Genomic DNA, 14,989 nt, shown 5'->3' on the forward strand with positions numbered 1-14,989 from the left:
AGGAATGAAGTAACCGAGGTTTGCAACTTTGAAACAACAGATGCCAGGAAAACAGAGGCAGACAGAATCCCACTTAAAAGAAACAAAAGTGAATGTCAGCCAACCGAGGCCTCCCAGATTCTGAGGGACACCGAGCAGCGGTTCACCCCGGGGGGTGACTGTGCCGCCCAGGGGCCATTCGGCGATGTCTGGAGGGATTTTCGGTTGTTACAACATCGGGAGGGGCTGCTGCCGGCTCTGGGGAGCGAGGCCGCACAGTGATCGGTGGTACCGAGGTGGAAAAACCCAGAGAGGGTAAGCCAAAAAGGATACGTGGTTTCCATCAGTGGTTTTCAAACAGGGATGCTTCTGCCCCCCGGGGGGCTGATGGCAGCGAGTGAAGACACTTTTAGTCATCACAGCTGGGACTCTGCTACTGTCGTGTTGTAGGTAGAAGCCAGGGATGGTGCCGGACACCCTACAGGGAACCGCGCCACCCCCCCCCCCCCCCCCCCCCCCCCCCCACCCCCCGACGGCGCGTGTGCGCACAGCCCCACGAGGGAGGCCAGGGCACAAAACGTCAAGGGGGCCAATTGTGAGAACGCCCGCCCTAAGGTCGCAAGGGCAGTCCTGGTCTGCGTCAAATTCTACAATTAAAAAACCAACCAACCAACCTTAAACTTTACTTTGTTTTAAAAACATTATAGCACAGAAGTTCTCCAATTCTGCTGCACATTTGAATTATCTGAAGAGCATTTTCAAGCCCTGATACCCAGATTTCACCACAGATCCATTAAATCAGAATTTCGGGGGCTGGGACTCGGGAATTAGAGGTTCTGCCTTTTTTAAGGACCGAACACAATGAGCATCCAAGTTGGAGAACAATCGTTACACAGAAGGGGGCAGCAAACTGTGGCCCGTGGGCCATGCTCCGCTCTTCCTATGGCCTGTAAACTCATAATGCGTTTCTACATTTCTAAAGGGTTTTTAATGTCAAAGAAGAATATTCTTTCACATTACTTCATTCTTGCATGATGTGAGTGCATGAGATTCTACTCTCTGTGTCCATAAATAAAGTTTGATTGGAACACAGCCACGCTCATTAGTTTCTGTACTGTGTGTGGCTATTTTCAAGCTGCAAAGGCAGAGCTCAGTAGTTGCCACCAATATTTGCCATCTGGCCCCTTACAGGAAAAGTTTGCAGAGCCCTGGTAAACAGCAGCGCTTCTCAAACTTCAATGTGCCTAGAAATTCCCTGGGGATCTCGTTAAAATGCAGGTTCTGTTTAGGCAGGTGTGGGGAGAGAAGTGCTTCTGCAGTTTCTCGCCCACCCCCAGGTCGTTCTATCCTGCCGGCCCTGTGGGGCAGAAGAGGGAAGTGGGGCAGAAGAGGGAAACGGGCCGAGGGCCGTGGCCTGGGTAGTCCCAGGAGACCGGGGACTCTTCCAGGAGGTCTGCGAGGTTAAAACTCTTTTTATAAATACCACTAAGATATTACTGGGGTTTTTTCCAAGATTCATTTATTTTATTTTATTTTTTTAGAGAGAGAGGGCAGGGAGGAGGGGCAGAGGGAGAGCGAGAGAGAGAATCCCAAGCGGACTCCGCACTGAGCACAGAGCCTGACACGGGGCTCGATCTCACAACTCTGAGATCACGACCTGAGCTGAAATCAAAAGTCAGATGCTTAACTGACTGAGCCACCATGTGTCCCTACGACGTTACTGTTCCTACCGTGCTGACGTTTGCACAGTAAACCTGGCTCTAGAGTAGCACAGATCAGGCCGCTGCAGGCAAGTGTACTCCGCACTCACGGAGGGAACAAAGAGGTGGGAGGGCGGCGGGGTGGCTCGGCAGGTTGAGCTTCCAGCTTGATTTCAGGTCATGATCTCAGAATTGTGAGATCGAGCCCCACGGCGGGCTCCACACTCAGCAGGGAGTCTGAGATTCTCTCTCCCTCTACCCCTCTCCCCGCTCGCACTCTCTCTTTAAATAAATCTTAAAAATAGATTTAAAAATAGTTTTACTTTAAAAGGTCCTTGACTCAGTTAAAAAAAAAAAGATTAATTTTATCAAATCTCAACCCCCCGAAGTATACACCTTTCGAAGAGTATGTGATGAAACTGGAGGGAGGCAGAAAGCACATCTGCTGCACACCCAAGTGCGATGGCTGTCCTAACAGAAAGTTCTAGTGTGATTGAGTCGCGAGCAGAACTAGCGCCTTTTTTTTTGTTTTGGAAGATCATTTTTTTTTCTTTTTCTTGAATTAGTGACGAACTATAGCCAGTAAGACTTGGGTGGCTGGCAGAAATTTTCTCAAAAATGATCCAAGGGAGCTGGAAAACCATTGACGGTATTGGTTGCGCATCGATTTTGGAAAACTTTTACCTGCCACAGTGGAAGTGCCAGCTTCCCAACACTTAAAAGACTTTTGGATGAAATTGGTGGTGATATTAACAAGTGGGACTTTTTTGATAAGGTATAATGAAACATGTCAGTATTTGGAAGATCTGCGCGACTCAGAGAACCAATATTTTCCACATGACCGATGTGTAAAGTTGCAAAATCATTCTTGCATACAGAGCCAATCAAAGTGCAATAGAAAGCAACAGATGTGAACGGAACAGAGTCCACAAAAGGTCATGGGTACGGCTTCAGAGTCCACATCACAAATAATCTTGAGGAAACCACCACTTGTTGAATTTTGATGTATTATCAAGCAGGAGTTCCACAAATATATGGAAAGGTCATTAAACCATTCCTCTGTTCTCCTACTACATATCTGTGAGAGACCAAGTTTTTATCACACACCTCAACCAAAACTAGTTATCCAAGATGCCTGTGGATGAATGGAGAGGCAGATAGAGAACCCAGCTGTCTAATAGTGAGTCAGATATCAAGGGCATTTACAAAAATCTAAAACAGTACTATTCTTCTCACTGAAGTTTTATTTTGTTTTGAAAAGTAGTTATCTTGGGGCACCTGGGTGGCTCAGTCATTAAGCGCCTGCCTTCGGCTCAGGTCATGATCCCGGGGTCCTGGGATCGAGCCCCGCATCAGGCTCCCTGCTCCGCGGGAAGCCTGCTTCTCCCTCTCCCACTTTCCCTGCTTGTGTTCCCTCTCTCGCTGTGTCTCTCTGTCAAATAAATAAAATCTGTAGAAAGAAAAGTAGTTACCTTTCCTAAACACAACGTTAACATGTAATGGATTTGTTATTGTAATTTTAAATAACTGCATTATTTAATAATAAATTTGTTATAATTGCTAATGTAGAAAATATTTACAGATACAACCCACAAGAGCAAAAGCTTTTTGGAGTCTTCAGTTATTTTTAAGAGTGTGTGGGGGACCTAACACCCAAAAGCCTGTGAACCGCTGGTACAAGGCATTAAGAAGGTATCATGAAGTCCAATGGATGGGGGACTTCCCGATAAGGTGCTAAATGAGAAATCACTTGAACGACGGTTTGCTTCTCCATTCTCTCTCGACCTTCTTTAGAGTCACTGACCTAAAAGTTCAACGGTATAACGCTAAGAATGCTGAAACTATTTTTAACGATGCAAAGGGAATGGCGTTTCAACAGATCCTTTTAAATTCTTGTCCTAAAATTTATTAAATAAGAAATTTTCATATTTGCGGCACGTTGTGAAAATCTTAAAAATAGATTAGCCTCTAACATTTGCAATCTGGCATGAGCAGTACAAGATTATCATCAAAGTAATGCTATATTCACAAGTTCAGAATGAACAAGTTCAAGAAACACACTTGCTGGTGTCTTTGCCTTTTGCGGGCACTGACTCTGGTTTTCCTAAAGGCCACCGTGTGCGCTCTTTGCCTGGTCGAGCGGGGGAGTGGTGAGTCGGGGAGGCTGACAGAGAGTAGGCGAAGCTAGCTCTAAGTTCAGATGACGGATTTTAAAAGCATGGAGATCGGCAGGGTATTCAGGAACCTTGAGAACTCCGTGCAATATTAAGCTTTAGCAGCACTCAACCTCCTTGACCATCTGCTGTGTGTAAGGCACCGTGTCGGGGGGGGGGTGCCCGCAGGGGGCCCCGCTTGGGAGTGGGGTGAGGGACGTAAGCACACAAGAAATCATTTAAGCACAAGAGAGAAGGGACTAGACTCAGGGACCTGGCGAGTGAGGTAGGGACATCTGTCCCTACCCTGGCAGTTAGGACAGACGGACAGACGGACAAGCGTGTAGGGCGGAGAGCAGGCCCAACAGGGCGAGGGGCGTATGGGAGAGTTCGGGACGTGGCCGAGTTTATGGAGACACCGGGGCAGCGTCGGGGGAGAAGCTGGGAAGGCGGGGGCGCCCTCCTGCGGGAGGCCTCCCACCCAGCCCGAAAGCTTGTGTGCTTCCCTTGGCAGGCAGTGGGGCCACAGAGGCAGGTTTGTGAGCGGGCGGGTGACGTGGCCCGAGGGGTGCTTGTAAGAAACCCACCTGGCCCGGCTGTGTAGGCAGGAGGGCAGTGGGTGTGAGCAGAACGGGCCTTTCAGAGTTCTAGTCAAAGGGCCCAGGGCGTGTCCCACAGAGGCAGGAAAATCAGACAGGGGTTGGAGCCATTAAGCAGCTGTTAATAAGAAAACCGCAGGCCCAAAATGGCGTCACTTAGGCCAAGTCCCCAGACCAGGAGCTTAACACCTAATCTATTTGCTGTGTCAACCTCTCCCAGAAATGCAGTCATAACCAGTCAGTCAGGAATTTTTTCAACCAGCCAGCACCAAGGAGTCTGCCCACAGGGGTCTTCTCCATCCCCTGAAGAAAGATGAGGTCATCTGCATGATAAGACCCCTTGGTTTTCCCCCAAAGGGAAGAGGGGCCCTGCCTGGAACAATCCTTTCTTTCTGCTAAAACTTTCTCGCCTCACCCTCCTTCTCCGAAAACCTTCTGTTTTGAACAAATATTCAGAGCCCCCTCTACCTGCCAGATGGGATGCGGGTGGGTTCATCAATCATTTAACAAAACCAACTGAATCTTTACAATTTATTCAGTTGGATTTTTATTACTTAACACAGTCCAGGTCACACCACATTTTATAGGAATGGCTGGGTGAGAAACGGTGAAGGAATTTATGTGAACGAATCATTAGAAGAGCCATTCCAGAAAATGGCAACCAATCCCAGGAGACAGCGCATCCGCGGTTGCTTGGAGAGGGCAGGGGAGAGGGAGGGCTGACGAAGGGACCCGGGACACTCGTGGATCGATGGCCAGGTCACCATCTGGCTTGTGCTGGTTTCACGGGCACATTCGTATGTCAAACTTATCAGACAGGCCACTTTAAATATATGCACCTTATGCAGGTCAATTATACCTTCAAAAAAGTTAAAAAAAAAAAAGACCCATTTCTTAAGTTTGATGTTTACAAAAGACACTAGTAATTTTAAGAGGTTGTGAATCCCTCTGGGGAACGAAGGATTGGCAGCAAAAGGCAGGAGCCACCCCCCACCTGGGTGGGGTGGGCTGGGGGGACATATCCTGGGGCTGCAGAACTCACAGGCTCCTCCACTGGGTGACAGGAAAGTGAAGGGGCCATTGTCATCAAGGAGAGAAGACCATGCTCTGGCGGGGGTGAAGGACGCACTTGCACCCTGAAACGTTTATACAGCTTGTGGCAGTCAGCCTTCTGAGGTGCTCCCAAAGGTCCCTGCACTGCTTGGGGGTGCGGTCAGCTGTGCAGACGACTCTCGGTTTCGGCTCTGATCGTGATCTCAGGGTCATGAGATCGAGCCCCGCTCAGGCTCCGTACTCGGCACTGAGTCAAGCGCCTAACACTCTCTCTCTCCCCCCTGTGCCCCACACATGCTTTTGCTCGCTCTCTCAAATAAAGCTTTTTTTAAAAAAAATATGACCCCCAACATTACACTTAATAAAATAGAAACGGTCTTTACAGGTCACAGAACAGAAAACTTGAAGTACACCAGAGGGCACAGCTGATGAAAACAGCCCTCTGACAGCATTTCACAGGACTTGCTTTATCATGGGGACACTCGGAGAAGGACCTGGAAGCGACCAGAGGGGCTGAGCTTCCAGAAAGAGCCAAGGTACTCTCTGAAGAAGGGCTGTCAGGCTTTAGCCTTAAGCCTGCGAAGGGTGGGTCCCCTCGGGGAGCAAGGATTCTGGAACCTGGAGAGAAGAAAGGGGGGGGATCTTGGATGATGATCTCAGGAAAGTGAGGGACTAGCAAAGCCTTTGCGTGTTGCCTCCGTAAGTAGAATAAATTTGCGACGCGGGCTAAGAATGCAAGTACTTCAAGTCAAGGGTTGGCAGGCTTTTCTTCCCCTGTAAAGGGCCAGATAGCAAATATTTCTGGCTTTGCAGGGCATGTGGTTGCAACCATTCGATTCTTTGTTGTGGCAGGAAAGCTGCCACTGACGAGCTGTATGTGAACGAACGGGCGGGGCGGGTTCTGATAACATTTTATTGACGAAAAATGCGGTGGGTGGCATCACCAGCTTGGGCTAAGTCAAGTCCTCCCAGGAATGTCCATAACCTCCGTTTATTACCACTGGGAAAGAGTACATGAACGTAAACAGGGTTGTTTTAAGAGCACAGAAAGGCTCATTCAGATCCCATTACTTGCCCCAGCCTGACGTTTTACCACTAGAGTTATTCCTCGGGGGGAAAGCACTGTCCCCAGAAGTTTCCAGATAAAATGCAAGCATGACAATCTTCAGAGAAAGCCTCATCCCACCTAAATGACTCTCCGACACATAGAGCTTTCTGCTTAGCACAAAAGCCATTTTATATAAGCTTTTGACAGACATGGAAACACGTGGGTGTGTGTGGCTTATTTGTGAGTGAACAGGAGGGATGCCCGAAAGGACACAGCCTGGGGAGGTGGGCAGACTCGAGCCTCCTACTTCACAGTGTCTCCAGTTAGCTCTTAAGGGTGGCAAAAGGTCTCGAAACACAATTCATTTCAATTAACTCTAAGAGAAAACACAGCACGCAAGGGGTATCATAACGGAAGAGAAGACCAGGTGTCACTATTTCTAAAAGACTGAGAACCGCTGCTTTGGATAATCCAAGTTGGTGTCCCTAAAACCAGATGTTGTGTCTGATAGAAAGCTCCAGATCGTCAATACTGATCGATGTGCTTTTCACCTCTGCTTCCTCTGTTTGCCTACTCTGCGCTGAGCGGATCAGCCACGAGACCAAAAGGCAAAGGGAGTTCTGAGTATGGCAGCCGCTCTTACATAATCAAGCGCTAATCACATGCTAGCAAAGTGGCTGATAAAAAATGAACATTCATAAACAAGAAATTATATATATTTGGCTGACAGAATAATAGTCTGGCGAATGAGCTATAAAATCGTGAACTGCTGTCTATGGCGCATGCTTTGTGAAGACTGCAGGTGATTTGAAAATGAAATGACTGATCCATGGCAGAAAACGAACTGCAAAGAACTCAAACAACAACAACAACAAAACCCCAAAAGCCTTCAGGAACGTTACCACGTGAACCTGGGCCGTGATTCGCTGGCACCGTGTCCCCCGTGAAGCCTGGTTTAAGCCAAAACACGTGAGGGGTACAAGCTGGAGCTGTGAGGGGGCTCGCCTTCCCGGGTCACACCAGGGCAGCCCCCCAGAACCCGGTCGCGACCTGATCACAGCAGTGAACACACGGCCTTCCTGCTCTCGACTCTCAGCTCAACCCACACGTGCGTTGCCCCACACCATCCAGGGTAGTCCATGTGGGAGCCGGTGCGCTCTTTGGACTTCTGGAACGATCTACGGCCACCTCAAAGCAAGCATCGGAACAGTTCGGATTTGGCAGATGGGCAGAGAGGGGACTGGTGATTGGCAAAGGGGATGGTTTTGGGGCTTCTGAGCTATCACACTGAACGCTGAACCACGGATGGACTGGTGCGTGAAGGGTCCGATCCTTGGTCCATCTGCTTAGAGCCCAGATTAAGTAACAGCATCCAGCAAGTCACTGGATTATATTAAAGAACACGACGAGGGACGTTTGAGAGTTTCTCCCGAGCTTGCACTAACGTTCTCCTCACCCTCTCTTTGCCACAAGGAAACAAACCTTCCTCCCTTGCGCTGCCCCTCCCCCACTATCCTTCACGAAGATTTTAAACAAAGGAACCAGAGGAGGCACGGGCTCTGCCGAGCCAGAGAGAGACTCCAAGGTCACTGTCCTTCAAACTAACCAGGACTCAGTGCCTCAGTGAGGGATAACTCTCGCATAGGCCTCTCCCCAGACAGCGGGTGGGGGGGAGAGTGAATCCCTGGAGCAATCCTCAGCCTTTTCCAAAGAGAAAGAGACTTCTAGATCTCTGGAGGATAAAAATGGCTTCTTCAAGTCCTTTCCAGTCCTCCCTTCTTACTCTCGGGCCTCCCTCTAAGTTAGCGGTTCTCAACTTATTGTGCGTTGGACCCATCTGGAAATCTCGTTGAGACGCAAACTGTGAGTCAGCAGGTTTGGGTTGGGGCCTGAGACTCTGCATTTGTCACAAGCTTCCAGGTGAGGCCAATTCTGCTTGTCCAGAGATCACCCTTGGTGCGGAGGGCCCAGCCTCCCGTGGACTCCACGCGGGAGGCCTGCGCCTCGCGACATACAGCAACCTCGAGCAGGGCCACCACCTTAAGCACGACATTGCGACGAGGGCAGGTGCAGCACCAACGATTCCTTCCTCCGCCACCATCTCAGGCCGAGGCCACCGGCCTTGGATTCCCTGCAAGTCGGGGGAGCGGGGGCGGGGGGTGGTCACTGCTGTCACGGCCGCATAGGTGGGAGAGGCATTTTCCTTCGGCAAAGATCTGCTCGGCCTCTCTCGAAACCTCTTCCCACCGCCCTTCCCCCCCTCCCCGGAAAGAAACTGAGAACTCTGGGGGGAGTGGAGGGGGGGTGGCAAACACACCAGAGCCATATGGAATTCTCTATTTTTTCCCTCACACCATCTGGTTTGGGATCTAAGTACAGAATGGCAACTGCGTTGATTGAAGAGCCAACAAAATCTCCAAGCAACTGGGAAGGAGCTCACAGGGCTGGGTTTGGTCCCCTGGCTCCAGCCCCAAACGTCCCCAGCGTTGTGCCCCAGAGGCGCGTGTGTTCCCACGCCTGCAGTCAGTACACGCAGGAAGGGCAAACTATGTGCGCGTAAAGGCCACTGGCGGATGTTTGAAGAGGATTCTGGAAAGCAGGTTGCACGCTTTTGTTTTCTCCCCCCTCAGACAAGACCCTGCTTGCTCACATGAAGTCTCACCAGCAGTGGGGTTACTACATTTCTCCTCATACCGTTCCAGAATCCCCAAAACTCTGAAAACATGGGATTTGGGGGTTTTGTCTAGCTCATCTGGGAACAAAACCGGTACCGACCGGAGCTTACTTGGTGCCCAAACCTGACCCGAATGCACAAGACGCTGTTCCCGGGCTCCGTTTGCCAGGCCCGGGCGCTCCCCAGAAGGAGTGGGATCTGCGGGGAGCGCCCAGGCCTGCCTGGCGCTTTCGGGAGGCACACGGGGTGTGCCCCTCGCTACTTTCCCCAAACCCGAACTCTTCTGAATTCTGAAATGAATTTAGCCCCCAAAAGTTTCGGGGGAGGAAAAAAACGAAGCCTGTATTTTTCCTCTCAGCTGTCACTGCCGCTTAGATGGCCCGTATTCCGGTGTGTGGCTGTCGGGTCAGGAGCCCGGGAGCGACACTGGGACACTCTTACAGCAAGTGCTCAACAAGTAGCAACCAACAGGGGGTTTGCGCCCCGAGAAGATACTGATGTTTACTCTTTCCCACCAGGAAAGACACTCAGGTTTTTTCTCCACTTCCAACCGGCTCGGTGTCTTCCAACACATTCTTAAAACAAACACCATTCTCTTTCAAGCAGTTTCTGATAACTTCGAGGCCTTCCTGTCCCGGTATCAAATACCTCCCCCCCCCCCCCCCCCCCCCCGCCCAAACACCCCCCCCCCCCCCCCCCCCCCCGGAGAACTGTGAGCATCTAATGGTGCTCGGAGGGGGGGCAGATTTTTAAAAACAGCATGAGATACAGTTTACCTATACAAGTCCCCTGTGTTAAGCGTGCAGTTCGATGGCTCTGAGTTGTGTAACCATCACCACAGTGTAACTTTAAAACCTTCCCATCGCTCCAGAAAGGATCCCTTGTACCCGTTAGCAGTCACCACCCACTCTCCCTTTCCTCCAGCCTCTGACAAACAGGAATCCATGTTCTGTCTCTGTGCATTTGCTAATTCTGGAAATGTAATATAAATGGAATCAGACAATAGTTGGTCTCTTACGCCTGGCTTCTTTTACTCAGCATAATGTTTTTGAGATTCATCCATGTGGTAATATGTATCAACATCTCATTCCACTTTATTGCTGAATAGTATTCCACTGTATGAATAGAACATGTCTAACAGCAGTTTTTCAATCGAGATTCCAGAACCCTCTCCATTCCTTAAAGGATCTATGAGAACAAATGTCTACGTGACTTCTCGTTCACGTTTTCTAACTGGACTGCGCGCACGTGCGAACACACACAGCTGGTGCCTGACAGCCCTATGTCAAAAGAAGAAATGCGTACTTCAAGATGTAGAAATCCAAAATCGGATTTCATGTTAATTAACCTGAAGCCACAATTTGGGTCTTAAAAGAAAAAGTTTTATTAAATTAACGGTAAGTGCTGGACTTTGTAACTCAATGCGTGTCCTACGTTGTACCTCACGGCTGCTCTTTCTTGAGTTGTAGATTCTACGCGATCATTTCTGACCGATTCCTGAAAAAGTAGGCAGTGCAACTATTTGGGAAGAGTAACACTAAGGAATCACGAAAAACCGTAGCAATACTTGAAGCCTGTTGTGTTTATCTGACCCGCCACCATCCCCTTCTCTCCACATTTTAAGTAACTTGAAGTCATCTGAGTTTTAGCTAACTGAACCAGGTCCTAAGACAGGTGTAGACTTTGGGAATGGGGAGGGTGGGCGTTCTCCCCACTTCTGGGCCCCCCATATCTCACTCCAACCTAGCACCTAGCAGTTCTGGGAGACCAGTGTTCCTCGTGAGCAAGGAAACCGGAAACCAGACCCAACGGACCTACCTGATGGGATCGAGTACACAGTTATCCGATCCTCATGTCATGGGCTTGGATTTTTCCTTCTCAAAGACAATGATGTTCAAACAGAGCGCTGCAAAGCAGTGGGGCCGGGAAGCCAGTGGGGGACACTCCCGGTCCTCTTGGAGCCAAGGCTCCTTGAGCACCCCGGCCCCGTTCTTAGTGCCGTGGAGGAGGACACACGTGACACCCACCACCACCCCCCGCCACTGGTTCAGACATTGGAAATCTCGGAGTTACCCCAAAGCTTTATGTCATTGCACACTGCTCCCTTTGAGAAGAAGAGGTGAGGGCAAGGAAAGGGGAAAGAGGGAGGAGAAAGAGGCCAAAGATGGGGTGGAATGGAGAGGAGGAGAGAAAAACAAAAGATGATTAAAAAAATCGTCAAGGGCCAATTCCACCCACGCCCCTGCGAACAAATTAATGCATCAAACAAAACATGAAATAGCACCACATTGAAAGAGCCATTACAAATAATATTAAAGATAACAGTTGACTTGCTATTAGAATTCAGCCCGAGGCTGTATTTACCTGGACTGCTCAAGGGGCTAGCCCTGTCCCCCAGGGTTGGCACGGGATGGTACTGGTGGTTCTTTGAGCCTGGGTACATCCAGTGGTACCTGCCAATTTCCATTTCAGCTCTGCTGTTCACTGCCAATTTCAGGTGGCAAAGAGTCAGTGTCTCTATCTCCAGCAAAGATTCTATATCAGCATTTATTCTTTTACCATATAGTTAAAGGAAACGAGGAGTTTAAAAAACACGTGACTGAAACCACAACCTTTCCGTACCGGCTGATGACCGAGGCAGGATGAATGGAGAACGCTGGAGTCTCCTCCGTTCTTGACGTTGACGAAACTCACCCAAATCGCCTTTTCCTTCCTTACTGTCACCGTGATGTCCCCCCACCCCGCCCCTCAGAACGCTCGCTTTGGGCAGACACCCTTTACAGTGGAAGTCCGGCTTCTCCCAAGACTGCTGTTCTTTCTGGGCATTTCCCTTTCGGACCAACAGAGCGCCACATTCACTGTGGCCACACGAACAAGAGGGACTACAGGCTTACCCTCCGTGACGGTACCCAGCTGCGGCCTTGAAAACCTGGCCAGTGACCCCATGGCCTGCTGAATCTCGGGTAAAACTCCTGTCCTCCCACTGACATCTGCAGTATTCTCTGTCAGCTCTTCTTAAGCTCAGTACTTCGGAGTCTAGAACGTTCTGGATTAAATCCCGTTCCAATGACCTCCCGGTGTTCTAGAGAGAAAGGGCTGCCGGTCTTGGGCTCCAACCACTGCTTCCTCACACACATGCTGACGAGAGGCCTCCTGGGGACTCGGGTCCCTAGCTGACAGCAGGACTCTCTTTCCCACTTCTTAAGGGACCGGTGGGAAAGATACTTATCTAGCAGTGTGCCTGACCCAGAGACGGCTGCTGGGAACTGAGCGCAGCCACAGTCTTAAAATCCCTAAGAGCTCAAAGGTCAACTACGGCCAGTTAGTGCCTGCGAATCACACAGAACCGCACAAGGGGTTAGGCCCTGGGGGGGGGGGGGGGGGCACAAGTATTGCAGGAGAAAAGGTGGTTCTGACGTTGGTGTGGGCCGTGACTCCATCAGCAGACCAGGTCAGCGCGCTCCACGGGGCGCCCGGGACCGCCGAGGGGGAGGCTTGAGCCAACAGCCACGCCGCGGGGCGACAGGGTGAACGCGTGACCAGGGCCGCGGAGAAGCTCACAGAGCCTCCACGGAACCCGCCGGCAGCGCGCGGTCCCCGACACCTCCCAAGGTCCTGCCCCACTGGCCAGTGGAGACTTTTCTAGGTGGTGTTTCGGAGAAAGCCTTTATGGCGTCCAGGGGAAGCAAAACTGCCTCTTAAAAGACGTGCAAAAACGTTTAAAGATGCTTAGAAGGGGAGAAAAGGGGGCTAGGGCAAGATCGGACCTGCGCAGGGCACTCCTCGCAGCCGCCTCGTCGCCAGTAGAGCGGCGGGCAGCCCCGATGGCCGAGCGCCCGGGACGCTGCCCCCGTCACCTCGATAGTGCAAGGTCACGGCGTCGGCCACAGCCATGCTGTGCGCTCGGTGCTCTCAGCGTTCTAGCTTTCCAGATGGGGAGAGCAAGGGCAAGGAGAAGGGAGGTCGCCTGCCCACGACAGCAGGCAGCCAGGGGAGGACGAGCCTGGGTCCGAACCTGGGCCACGGGACTCCAGAGGGCAGGCCTCCGAAACCACCAGCCCGGCCCACTGCGGCCCGCGCATCCACTACGAGTTTCTCGTCCTTCGCTGAGGCGGTGGTTCGCCCGACAAGAGCTTTGCTGAGGTCAGTGGGGAGGTGAGCTGTACCTCTGTACCTCAAGAAAGGTCTCAGGTCCCAAGCTCTTGCGGTTACTTCGGGGTTCTGGAAAGGACTTAACTCTCAACTGTCCCTGGATTTAGATTTTTGCTTCACTGCTCAGGAGATGCTCTCTCAGATGTGGGTTGTGCTACGTTGTCTGAGAGCCAAGACACCCAGTGGGGCTGGTGGAAAGAACCAGAAGCAGGGTTAAGTGGCTGTGAGCCCTCCACATCAACCTCCGGCAAGAGCACTGCAAGGAGCTCGAGCACTGTGGATCTGGAAATTTCTCATCGTCCTCTAAAAAAACCTCTCTCTCTCCATGCCCAGAGCACAGCAGGTGCCCCATAAATGTCTGCTGGAAGAATATCTGGTTGAAGGCAAGGTAGCGCCCGGGGACCCTGTGGACCAAGAAACGAACCTCCAGGTCCCCCACCACACTGACCTCACCCAAGCCGGGCCATGCAATTCCCTGCACCTCTGCCCAGGATACATCCATTCTCTGTTCTCATCTCCTCATGCATGGGGAAGTCTACAGACAGGCAATCAGGCACAGGCTGCTAGGCAAGGACAATAAAAAACCATGGACTGCCCAAAGCTGCTGTATTTTCTGACCAAAACATGGCGGCCATGCCAGACATGCTTAGTTCAGCGTAAAAATACTCCTACTCCAGCAGATGTGGAGATGGGGTCAGCAAGTGGATGGCTATTTTCCAATACTTCTGGGAAGGCCTTTTTACAACAGTAAATCTTTAGACATGAAAGAAAAGAAAATCATGTCTGTTTTCTATTTTGGAGCCAAATCTCGGAGACATGAAATATAAAACTAATGCCAACATTTCAAAGAGCACAGCGGTATCATTTTTGTTTAAAAGGACAGGGTCCCAACAGTTAGGAGGGAGTCACAGGATTGCAAGGAGAAGCCTCAGCGTGAATGGTCTAATTAAAACACTGCCACGATGCTGGGCAACTGGCAAAAAAATGGGAAAAACGGACACACACAGCCAGGAAGGTCCTGGCTGAGGCCCTACCGAGGGAAGACTGCAAATGTTCCCCTTAGGGAGCGGTGGTGGCTGATGGTGACAGTCACAACCGTGGGTGGTCCTCACCAAAGGTGGGTACGAAACAAACAACGGGGAATTGAGGAAAGGAAAACAAAGCAATGCCTTGTACCTTTTCGGTCCAGTTACTTAGACAGTGTGATGTCCTCCTGTGACAAGGCTATGGAGTAAGTGAACTGCAGACCGGAGGCAACTAAGTGACAAAGACTGAGCTTCCTTCGAAAGACCACACTCCCTAGGCAAGGTCTGTGAAAGCTGGGTCTATCGTCCTTCATTCTGAGGTATCATTTCAAATATTAAGGGAAAGCTCTAACAACACCAGGCAGAGGTCAGCAAGCGACGGCCACCCATTCTTGTCAATAAAGTTGTATCGGCACTTGGCCACATTTATTGGTTTATATACTAGCCACGGCTGTTTCGTGCTACAGCTGTAGATTTGAGTAGCTACAACAGAGACTGCGTGGCCTACAAAGCCTTAAATATTTACTCTCTGGCCCTTCATGGATGAAGCGGGCTGACCCTGGCTACCGAACGTGCCTAGTAAGGCTTGGATACAGAAAGAAGTCA

General features: G+C 50.7%; 1 protein-coding gene across 4 annotated transcripts in view; it reads right to left on the bottom strand.

Moving 5' to 3' along the window:
- Positions 1 to 14,989, bottom strand: part of GPM6B (glycoprotein M6B) — a 149,158-nt gene that overhangs the window by 20,557 nt on the left and 113,612 nt on the right. For 2 of the 4 annotated variants that reach the window (XM_034999350.1, XM_034999291.1), the window contains exon 2: positions 11,571 to 11,690. The exons of the other annotated variants lie outside the window; for them this stretch is intronic. In XM_034999350.1, the coding sequence (XP_034855241.1) occupies positions 11,571 to 11,690 (120 nt within the window). The remainder of the gene's footprint in view (positions 1 to 11,570; positions 11,691 to 14,989) is intronic. 4 annotated transcript variants of the gene reach the window in all.

This window comes from Mirounga leonina, unplaced genomic scaffold (assembly GCF_011800145.1).
Source record: "Mirounga leonina isolate KUSES-001 unplaced genomic scaffold, KU_Mleo_1.0 Mir_101595, whole genome shotgun sequence".
NCBI lineage: Eukaryota > Metazoa > Chordata > Mammalia > Carnivora > Phocidae > Mirounga > Mirounga leonina.